This window comes from Patagioenas fasciata, chromosome 24, assembly GCF_037038585.1.
Source record: "Patagioenas fasciata isolate bPatFas1 chromosome 24, bPatFas1.hap1, whole genome shotgun sequence".
NCBI classification, from domain to species: Eukaryota; Metazoa; Chordata; class Aves; order Columbiformes; family Columbidae; genus Patagioenas; species Patagioenas fasciata.
In genome coordinates, this window is record NC_092543.1 from 6,374,875 (window position 1) to 6,385,356 (window position 10,482).

Sequence of the window (10,482 nt, forward strand, 5' to 3'; positions counted from 1 at the left end):
GAGGGGAAAACTTTCCTTCCCTCAACAGATGGTTTTTTAATTAATACTCCTGTTAGTGCCACCCATTTCCATATGTCTTTCATGTTTAAGAGCTGTGGTGGGTGAGAGGTGTGAGTAACAGTGAGGATGGAGCCAGGCATGGTGCTGCAGAGGGTGGGGGTGCAGGGGGATGGCAGGTCCCCCGTGAAGAGCTGTGGAAAGGAGTGTATACTGGGGCAAAGCCTTGGTAGGGGGGGCATGCTCCTTCATTGCCAGCTGCAACCCCACCAGCCCTGACTCTTGGTGCCTGGTGTGGGCTTCCCAGGGAGTCCTCTGCATTGCAGCCCTGACTTCACATAGCTTGTGGCCCATTGGGGTGGCTCTGTGGTGGTGCAGCCCCTGTCCCAGGTCAGTGCAGGGCAGGAGTGTGCTTAGGGGGTGTTAAGCCCACAGGGTTTTGAGTGGAGGTGGCAATGGAGGGAGTTGCAGTGGGCTCTGCCCTGTATGTGTACAGGAGCAGGCACTGGAAAGGGGTGCTGGGGGGCTGCAGCCACAGGGCTCATGAACACCAGGGTTGTAGGGTGGGGATGCTCAGGGCCTTCTGGTTTGCAGGGAGAGGAAATAGGGCCGGTCCCTTTAAGAGGATTTTTCACTGCCTGGCAGTGCTGCCTGGGCAGCCCATCCTGCCGCTCTGACAAGCAGCAGCAGCAGGGACAAAGCTGGCGGAGACGGCCACCGCCGGGCAGCCGGGCTCGGGGGGCTGCTAGCCGCTGCTGGGCTGGGGGCACAGAACCCCGCTCCCGCGCTGCCTGCCTAGCCTAGCCCAGCCCGCTGCCCAGCCCAGCCCTGCGGAGAGATGGGGAATAGACCCCAGCTGGGGACCCTCGGGGGCATCGCCCAGCCTGGCTCTCGCCGCTGAGGACCGACCGGCCGCCACCGAGCCACTCCCTGCCCGGCCGAGGCTCCGGGCGCCGTCCCCCAGCCCCCGCCGTGGGCATCGCCCCTTTGTCTGCGGAGGAGGGAGGCGGAGGGCGCTGCGGCGGAGGCACGGCCGGGCGCTGGGCGCAGGGTGGCTGCGGGGCACAGTCGCTGCCGGCGGGGAGAGGAGCCGCCGCGCCCGCAGCCTGCCAGGTGAGCCGGCGGGGTGAGCCTGCGGGCGCCCCTTCCCTTGCCAGGAAGGAGCGGTGCGAGTTTGGGGGCGTCCGCGGCGGCCGGGGATGAAGGCAGGGAGGGAGGGGGCCGGCGGGGAGCCAGGATGAAGGAAGAACATCCTCGACAAAGCTGCCTTCCCCACCCTTCGCATCGGGGACGGGCTAAGCCGGGGAGAGCGGCTTGCGGGATTTAGCGCTCCTTGTAACGCCCAGCCGAAGGAGTCAAGGTGAGCCCGAGGGCGCTTTGTGCCTGCTGCCTCCCCCCGAGCCCCCCGTTCCCGCTGGCCTGCACCCTGGGGCTGCGTGCCTCGGCGGAACCCCGTGCCGAGAGCACCCCAGAGCCCGCGGCTGCGGAGATGGGTGATCTGAGCGCTGGGATCCCGCAACCCTCCTTCCCACCTCCTCTTCCCAAGGGCTGGGGCTGGCCTTCTTCCAGCCGTGAAAGGGATCTGTCTGCAACGGGGAGAGGGCTGGGAAGATCTCCGTGCAGCTCCTTGCGAGGTCGGCTTCCCCTTTCGGGGAATTGCGTGTGTGTGCATTGCAGCTGTAGCGAGGAGCTGCCTGCAGCCTGTGCCTCAGCAAAATGTAGGTTAGCAAAGCGTTAGGACCCCAGTCCCAGAGGTGAGGTGGGTGCTGGGCCCAGCCGGCTCAGGCACTGCTTAGGTTCCTTTTGCTGGTGCTATGGGGATCCCCAACCCCCTCCCAATCTTTGGTGCTGTGGTGGGACCTGGGGTTAGCATGCTCCCCACCCTGTTTGGCTTAACATCCCCCCCCTAGCACTGCAGAGAGTCCCCAAGCCAGGTGGAGATGCAAGGAGCTTGACTGTGCTGCAGCCAGCTGTGGGGAGGACTGCAGGCAGAAGATAGTGCCCAGCAGGAGTGCATTTGGAAGGTGTGTGTGTTAGCATCATGTAATGGCCCCAGTTAAGTACTGGCCTGGTCTCAGAGACTGTGCTGGTAAGAGCCAGGAAGGTGAAAATAGCCAAGTGAGGTAGAGAACAACAAGCACTAGCAGTGCCCCCTCTGTGTTCCATTTAGTCTGTCCCAGCAAGCCCATGGAGACCCTGGGGACCAGGTGAGTGTCTAAGCTAGCCAGGGCTGCTCTGCCCCAGGAGCCTGGTGATGCATGGCATGCTTTGTCCAAGAAACTGGCTGGAACTGTCTGCTTGCTTTGGACCCCATACCTGTGTCCTGCGAACCCTGGCTAGGCCAAGCATCCTGCATCCACCACAGTAGACAGGAGCAGGGCAGGGGGCCCAGCAGCAGGGCCAGGGGAGATAAAAAGCCTGCCGGCTCTGCAGCCATAACTGGACCCAGCAGGGGAGGTGCTTGAATTATTGACTGTGGAGCTGATCAGCTGCTCCTTGCTGTGAGCCCCTTGGTGCAGGCTCGGCTGCCCTGGCCAGGTCCATCTGTCCATCCAGATGTGGCTGCCAGACCACAGCTGGGCAGCGTATCACAGGGCAGAGGAGGGAAGTGAAGCCTGGAGCCAGAAGGAAAGGTTGTGAGAGGACTTGCTGTGGCTGGACCCTGGCCCCTGCACTCTCTGGCCCTGAGAGAGGGGCCCACTGTGAGTCAATTCACGTGCATTTCCCACAGAGCAGCAGGATGGCAGAGAAGAGTATGGATCCCTCTTGTGTCTCCATTGCCCTGGAGGACACGGTGTGCCATGCCAGCCCCCCAGATGCCCCACTCCTCACCACCCACTTGAAGAAGGTGGAGAACCACATCACAGAGGCTCAGAGGTTTTCCCACCTCCCGAAGCGCTCAGCTGTCAACATTGAGTTCATTGACCTGTCCTACTCTGTGCGTGAAGGCTCCTGGTGGAGGAAGAGAGGTAGGAGCTGCTGGCTGGGGAAGGGAAAGGGAGGGGACCTGCAGGGCTATCTCACCCTTCTCCTGTTCTGCATACCTTGATCTCAGCCAGGTCCCCAGCTGGGTAGAGCTGCATGGGGGTGATGGGGCAGCCGGGATGGATGAGTTTCCCCAGTGTTGTTGTTTGGGGCATGATGGCTGTGTGTGACGTGCTAAAAGCAGGAGACTCCAAAGGGTGCCCCAGCTCTGAGCTTGGCAAGGAGAATATGTGTGGTTTGCAGGGGATTTCCTCTCTAACCTCTCCCTGTGCGGCTGAAGCCATGGTCCCCTTTCCTGTGTATGACTCTGGCCGAGAGCTCAGGGAGGGGAAAAGGGAGGAAGATGGCAGCTGGTGGGTGGTAGTCTGCTTTAATTAGCTCTCTCAGTTAATGGGATGCCGATCAGGCAGCCCTATGAGATGGAGAGGGAGCTGATCTGCAGAAGCTGAAGGCAGGCAGGGATGAGCAGGGGCCTGGAGTGAGCACAATAAGGGCACAGGGTTTGCTCAGTGGAATGCCCTGCCAGTCAGGAGTGCTGGATGAGGCCTCTGACCCTGCCCCAGCCATGCCCTGCAGCTAGGGAAACTAAGGCACTGAAAGACAGTGGGACTAGCCCTGACATCCCCCTAGATGAGGTCTGCCTGTTTGCATGGGATGCTGAGGAAGCGTCCCAGGAGGAGCCACGGCACAACCATGGGTTCCCCAGGGCACAGAGTACTGTAGCACCCAGTAGTCCTGGGAACCAGCTGCTTGCCGGTGGGCCAGTGCCCTGAAGGGAGGGGTAAAGGCTTGGGTAGCTGGACCCAAGAGGAGCATGCTGAGGGGTGCTGGGCTTCCGGGGTGGTAGTGGGAGGGAGGCTTCTCTCCCCCAGGCCAGGCACAGGTGGAGGAGCTGGCGGGGAGCTCCTGGTGCCTTTGGCCACAGCCCCCAGGATCCGGCCAGGCTGCCCTGCTCTGCTGAAGCAGGAGGTTACTGGCAGTCAATGAACGCGAGTAACCGCTGCGCAAGCTGCAGTGGCGCCGACGTGAGCAGCATGCGCGGTGCTGGATGCATGCGCGGTGCTGGGTGCGTGTGCTGGGGGGCGCTGCCGGGCATGCTCGCTCTGCTGTCGTCACACACAGCCCCCTGCCCTCCCCTTCCAGCCCTTGCTGCCCCTCTGCCAGTGGGGCCGGTGCCTGACGCTGAGGGATGCAGAGGAGGAACTGGGAGCTTGCAGTGCTGGATCCCCTCTTCTGGGGATGGGCAAGTCAGAGGAGCTGCACCCCTAGTGTGCTGGTAGTTCTGTGAGCTGGCCTGGCCTTGAGGCTTGCTCCAGCCTGTGGGCAAGGGATGGATGTGTTGCCCTTGCCCAGCAACAGCTGCTGGCACCGGGGGGGTAAGGGGGGACATATTTCCACCAGGCAGATGCTCAGACTTGGTCCGTGGTTCAGCGTGGTCCGAGTACCCTGTATACCATTGCTGTTCTGCCATGGCTGTGTTTTGGGGGCAGCTTCTGAGAACCTGAGGCTGTACCTGTTCCCTGCTCCCAGCACATAATTTTCCTTCTACCATAAAATGCTAATCAGCTGTGTTTAAAGCAGAGATAATTCCAGGTCTGATTAGCAGTGGCTGCTGCTGGGTGTCACAGCCTGAATGCCAATGAAGGCAACAGCTGAGCATCTGGTGGGCTTGGGGACTCTGCCTGCCCCATGCTGCCTTGCTTCTCGCTGCCCTTGTCCGCTGGCCCTAAGGACTGGGATCTGACAACATGTCCAGGACTGTTGTCACATCCCGGTAATCTTCCTCAGCAGCTCTGTGCCCTGACCCAGGGATTTCCTTGGTCGTTGCTGTGATCTGGGACGTGTGTCTCTTTGGAACTGGAAATAGGTGGGGCCAGCCAAGGATCAGGGTGAGGGATCATGCTGGAGATGACAGCTGCTGTAGCTATAGCCCAGGGAACGCTGATGGAGACTGTTTGCAGGCACATGCAGCCCTTGACATGATGCATGGATGTCCTGAGGTCCCCCGGGTGCTGGGCTGCCATCACAGTCCCTGTAGCACTGTGGAAAGTCAAACCTGTGCTGCCCTCTCCCTCCAGGGTACAAGACTCTTCTCAAATGCCTGTCAGGGAAGTTCTGCCAGCGGGAGCTCATTGGGATCATGGGGCCCTCAGGTGCTGGGAAGTCCACGCTCATGAACATCCTGGCTGGCTACAGGTGAGACTGGAGGAAAGCCGGCGGGTCTGGAGGTGCAGGGCTCAGTGCCCTGTGCTGCACTCCCCCACGCCTCTTTCCTGCAGGGAGACTGGCATGAAGGGCCAGATCCTGGTGAACGGCCGGCCACGGGACCTGCGTACCTTCCGCAAGATGTCCTGCTACATCATGCAGGACGACATGCTCCTGCCACACCTCACTGTGCTGGAGGCTATGATGGTGAGTGATGAGTGAGTCAGGCAGCCTGCTGGGCTCTTTGGGGCATCCTGTGGCCTATGTCCTCAGGCACTGAGCCCACACCAACATCAGACACTTCCAAGGGCTCTGAGACATGGGTACAAAATCCTGCTGTTTTTGCTCCCTTCATCCTGAGCCACCGTGCCCAGCCCTTGGCTGGTCAGTGATGGAGCCACAGTGCAGCCAGCTCTGTTCCCTACATCTAAGGGTTGTGTCTCCCTGCCCATCCTTTTCCTGCAGGTCTCTGCTAACCTGAAGCTGAGTGAGAAGCAGGAGGTGAAGAAAGAGCTGGTAAGTGCGGAGGAAGATGGGCCCAGGCCCCATAATCTCTCCCCAAGGCAGAGATAATAGGGAAGGGAGGGTCCTGAGGGGACCAGGGGATGCCAGGGTGCTCCCAGTGATGGAGGTCTGAAGGGAGGTGACAGGGATGGGATGAGGGTCCATGGAAGCCCATGGTGAATGAAGCTGTCTCACAGGTGAACGAGATCCTGACGGCCCTGGGGCTGCTGGAGTGCTCCTACACCCGCACTATCTCGCTGTCGGGGGGCCAGCGCAAGCGCCTGGCGATCGCCCTGGAGCTGGTGAACAACCCTCCGGTCATGTTCTTCGATGAGCCCACAAGGTGAGGCTGCAGGGGCTGGGGCTCCTCAGCACTGCCTGCCCAGCCAGGGGGCACCAGGTCTTCTGGCACCCCCTGGAGGGCTGCGAGACCTGGGGATGGGATGTGACTGTGCCCACCAGGGCTCCAAGAGAGCTGGGGCTGCAAAGGGATGCTCTTCTCCATTGACCCAGGAGGAGGGTGCCCACAAGGGGAGGCAAGTGGGGGCATCTTTAAGATGCACTTCTATCCCTTCTAACTCTCCACTTCCCTCTCTGCTTTCTCTTTCTCCTCCACCCCATCCTGCGTGATCACAGTGGTCTGGACAGTGCCTCCTGCTTCCAAGTGGTTTCCCTGATGCGGTCCTTGGCTCAGGGTGGGCGCACCATCATCTGCACCATCCACCAGCCCAGCGCCAAGCTCTTTGAGATGTTCGATAAGGTTTGACCTGAGCTAGGACACCGGATTTTTCAGTGGTGTGGGGTTCCTCTGGCCGCAAGACCCAGGAGAAAGGCCACAGGAGGGATGGGCTGCAGGCATTTGACGTGGGGCTAGTGTGGCACACAGCCCCTGTGGCTGGCGTCTGGCAAGGCTGCCTTGTGTCACCCTAGGATGGGGAGGTGGGGAGGAGCAGGTGACAATACCCCTGGCTGCTCTGCACCTGCCATCTTCTGGCTTTTCCTTGCAGCTGTACATCCTGAGCCAGGGCCAGTGCATCTTCAAAGGCATCGTGACCAACCTCATCCCCTACCTGAAGGGTCTTGGCCTCCACTGCCCGACATACCACAACCCTGCCGACTTCAGTGAGTGGCCCTGCCGCAGCTGGGGCCGTGGTGGGGAACAGAGGGTGGCAAGGTCCAAACCCAGTGCCCAAGCCCTAGGGACTGCATGACGTTCCCGTGGGCTTCCCAGGGAGCAAAGCTGCCCTTCCCATTAGGTGGGGTATGGTGGTGGGGCGGTTGTGCTGGGCTCCCACCCCTCTGCTCCACAGTGTCATGATCTTGGCCAGGCAGAGTGATGACAAGGGCTGGCTCAGTGCCTCTCAGGGGTCCTGTCCTCCTCCACAGTTATTGAGGTGGCCTCAGGAGAGTACGGAGACCTCAACCCCGTCCTGTTCCGCGCCGTCCAGAATGGCATGTGCACCATGGCTGAGAAGAAGAGCAGCCCTGACAAGGCAGATCCATCATGCCCAGCACCCTGTGTGACGGTGAGTGTGGATCAGAAGAGCCTTTGGCGGTGACAGGGAGTGGCAGGTAATAGGGGGCCCATCCAGGGACACCTCAGTCCTCCCTGTCTTGCAGCACACAGATATCCTGTGATGCCTAGAGTCTCTTGGACACGGTGAGGAGCATGGAGGTGTTCAGCTGCCCTCCACGTGTCTTGAGTGACAGCTCTGTGCTTGTGGCTGGCAGTGCCAGTTCTCACGAGAGGTGCTCACAAGGGGCACCCTGAGAGCATTGGGGTGCCGTCCTAGTCGGGAGCCCCTGTTGTGAACTTGACCCATGTCCATGACTTGCCCATGGTCTTGCAGGATGTGGACCACATTGAGAGCCACACGTTTGCCACCAGCACTTCAACTCAGTTCTGCATCCTCTTCAAGAGAACCTTTATCTGCATCCTAAGGGACACGGTGAGGATGGGGGCGCTGGGCCAGCACTGAGGGTGGGGCCTCTTGGTCACTGGGAACAGGCAGAGACAGGAGTTGAATCAAGGCTGGAGTGGGGCTCACCCTTGAGGGGCATGCAGGCTGTCCTTTGCTCCCCTGGGATGCCCACGGGCTGCAGCCCTGCCTCACTGAGCCCCTGTACCCTCTCTGCCTGCAGGTACTGACCCACCTGCGATTCATGTCCCACATCTGCATCGGAGTGCTGATTGGGCTGCTCTACCTGCACATTGGCAATGATGCGGGCAAAGTCTTCAACAACACAGGCTTTCTCTTCTTCTCCATGCTCTTCCTCATGTTTGCCGCGCTGATGCCCACCATCCTCACCTGTAAGGAGCTCCTTCCCCCAGCACCCATTCGCTGCTCCCATCCTTTGGGGCAGAGGGATTACTCCAGATGTGTGGGGTGGTGTAGGCTGGGGCCAAATGAATTGGACAAAAAGAGGGAAATGAGAGAGGAGAGAAAAAGCTTCTAACAAAGAAGAGCAGGGAAACTTCTGTATGGCTGTATTGCAGTGTTACCCTTTATTTAATGTTTGGCTATAACATACTTAACAGCTCAAAGCAGAGTGATGGAAGATTTATTATTTTTTGCTGAGGAAATGTCTGTAAAGCTGCATTTTCAGCTGCTTCACCCCTCTTCCACTTCCTCAAAAAGTTTGCCTGAAAGCCCCCAGCCAAGCTGACTTTTCCATGCAGGAAGTTCCCACATAGGTCACTGAGTTTTCCCCTTGGTGACGATGTGAGCGGCTGCTCGTGGTGCAGGCAGGAGGCTGGCGCTCTGTGCCAGGGCAGCATCGCATCTGCCCGTGCTGAGCCAAGCGGGAGTGTGGGCTGGAGCAGCCCAGGCCAGGGCACTGCTGCCTGCTAATTTCTTGTCTCCATGCAGTCCCCCAGGAGATGTCTGTATTTCTGCGAGAGCACTTGAACTACTGGTACAGCCTGAAAGCCTATTATCTGGCAAAGACCATGGCAGATGTGCCCTTCCAGGTGAGCTTTCAGCTGGACTAAAGTGTGGCCCCGGTGTTGATGTGCCTTCCTTGGCACAGCCAATTGCTCAGCTGCCCCAATGCCCCAGGCTGGCCTTTGAGGGGTCCCTGCAACCCTCCACCCCCCAGGGAAGGTCCGTGGGGTGAGGGATGGCCATGGGTCCAGCAGAGCGGTCTCTTTGTTTGCTCCTCTCCAGGTGATCTGCCCCATCGCATACTGCAGCATCGTGTACTGGATGACAGGCCAGCCGCCCGAAGCCACACGATTCCTCCTCTTCTCTGCCCTGGCCACTGCTACGGCCCTGGTGGCCCAGTCCCTTGGCCTCCTCATTGGAGCTGCTTCCACTTCCCCACAGGTCAGATGGGGCTGCAACTTTACCTGTTATGTGGAGATGGGGGAAGAGTTGCAGAGGATCCCATGACAAAGAGGGGTAGAGGGAAGTGTTGCCCATAGGCAGGTGTGTGAGTGCTTGGGGACAGGGATGTGACACCTAGTGATCTCTGCTCCCCAGGTGGCCACCTTTGTGGGACCCGTCACTGCCATCCCTGTCCTGCTCTTCTCGGGCTTCTTCGTCAGCTTCAAAACCATCCCCACCTACCTGCAGTGGAGCTCCTACGTCTCCTATGTCAGGTGGGACTCGGTGTCTCTGTCCTGGGCTCCCATGGGCTGGGGAGAGAATGAGGCTACCTGGGGCACACTGTGACTCTCATGGTGTGCTCTGCCCTAGGTATGGCTTTGAGGGTGTCATTCTTACCATTTATGCTATGGAGCGCGAGGATCTGGAGTGCCTCGAGGACTTTTGCCCTTTCCAAAAACCCATCAAGATCCTGCAGGAGCTGGACGTGGAAGAGGCCAAGCTCTACCTGGACTTCCTCATCCTGGGCATCTTCTTCATCATCCTGCGGCTCCTGGCTTACCTGGTCCTCAGGTACAAAGTCAAGTCAGAGAGATAAAGGAGCCATGGGACCCCCCGGTGCTGTTCCCGGGCCTGGCCTGTTGTGAGAGACATTCTGCAGAGGGACACAGTGCTCCCAGCAGGTCACGGACAACGGTGGAGGCATCGGTAGGTGCCAGTCAGGTCTGGCTCAGTCGAGAAAGGTTTTGAGACGTCTCGGAACTGTTTTAACCTTTCCACACACTCTTCATTGCAAAAGTTTTGTACAGCCCTGGCATGTGCCATCCCCTCCCCAGGACTGTTGAACCCCACGGAGCTCAGGTCCCTTCTTGTCACCCCTGCCTGGCACCAACCTTCTCCACCAAACACACTGGGACACCAGGGACAGTCCTGTGGAGGTGGCTGTCTGCTGAGCGTGACCAAGAGGAGCCGGCTGCTCTGAGCATTACCCTGGAGCTGCCTGAGCCTGGGGCTGAAGCCGGAGGAGACATCTGCATAGCACGGATCAGCAGTGCAGCACATAGCCCCGTGGCTTGCCCTGGCCAGCAGCATGTGTGTCAGTGCTAAGAAGAGCCCAAAGATGCAGTAGGTCAAGTTGCAAAAGGCTTTAGTGTTTCCTGTCTCTAGCCACAGAAATTGCTTCATCCCATTTTTCTTGCTGCGTAAATCCCCCATTTTTTTTTTTTAATTTATTTTATATTTTTTAATGATCCTCAGTGCTTCCCACTCTGCATGGAGTGGAAATGGAGCCAGCAGGCAGAGGAGGACTTGGGGCTTTGTCTCAGACTTCTGCTCGGATGCCGTCCTCAGAGATGGGATCTTCAAACCTGGGCATGTGTCAGGGTCTGTGGGAATGGGACAGTGTTCTCAGACCTTAGCAAATCTCCCACTCAGTCCCTGTTGTCTTTGGGTTCAACAAACGTGG

The 10,482-nt window shown here is 59.2% G+C and overlaps 1 protein-coding gene across 4 annotated transcripts; it reads left to right on the top strand.

Moving 5' to 3' along the window:
* Positions 1-637: 637 nt before the first annotated feature.
* On the top strand, positions 638-10,160 carry ABCG4 (ATP binding cassette subfamily G member 4). Of its 4 annotated transcripts, none has more exons than XM_065855572.2 (15): positions 638-1,110; positions 2,734-2,966; positions 5,061-5,178; positions 5,262-5,394; positions 5,653-5,703; positions 5,889-6,034; positions 6,328-6,451; positions 6,699-6,813; positions 7,078-7,217; positions 7,542-7,640; positions 7,834-8,002; positions 8,562-8,662; positions 8,859-9,017; positions 9,174-9,292; positions 9,390-10,160. In XM_065855572.2, the coding sequence occupies exons 2-15, from the start codon at positions 2,738-2,740 to the stop codon at positions 9,613-9,615; spliced, it is 1,929 nt and encodes a 642-aa protein (XP_065711644.1). In that variant the 5' UTR covers positions 638-1,110; positions 2,734-2,737; the 3' UTR covers positions 9,616-10,160. The 4 variants fall into 4 exon arrangements, with proteins under 4 accessions (XP_065711644.1, XP_071654734.1, XP_071654735.1 ...); XM_071798633.1 differs by having other exon boundaries at positions 639-1,110; positions 2,729-2,966; XM_071798634.1 differs by lacking the exon at positions 638-1,110 and adding an exon at positions 1,214-1,357 and having other exon boundaries at positions 2,729-2,966.
* Positions 10,161-10,482: the final 322 nt, after the last annotated feature.

Coding starts and splice junctions, on each gene's coding strand:
- ABCG4 (XM_065855572.2), top strand. CDS start 2,738: ATGGCAGAGAAGAGTATGGATCCCTCTTGTGTCTCCATTGCCCTGGAG. Junction 2,967..5,060: donor CTCCTGGTGGAGGAAGAGAG/GTAGGAGCTGCT, acceptor CTCTCCCTCCAG/GGTACAAGACTCTTCTCAAA. Junction 5,395..5,652: donor CTGTGCTGGAGGCTATGATG/GTGAGTGATGAG, acceptor CTTTTCCTGCAG/GTCTCTGCTAACCTGAAGCT.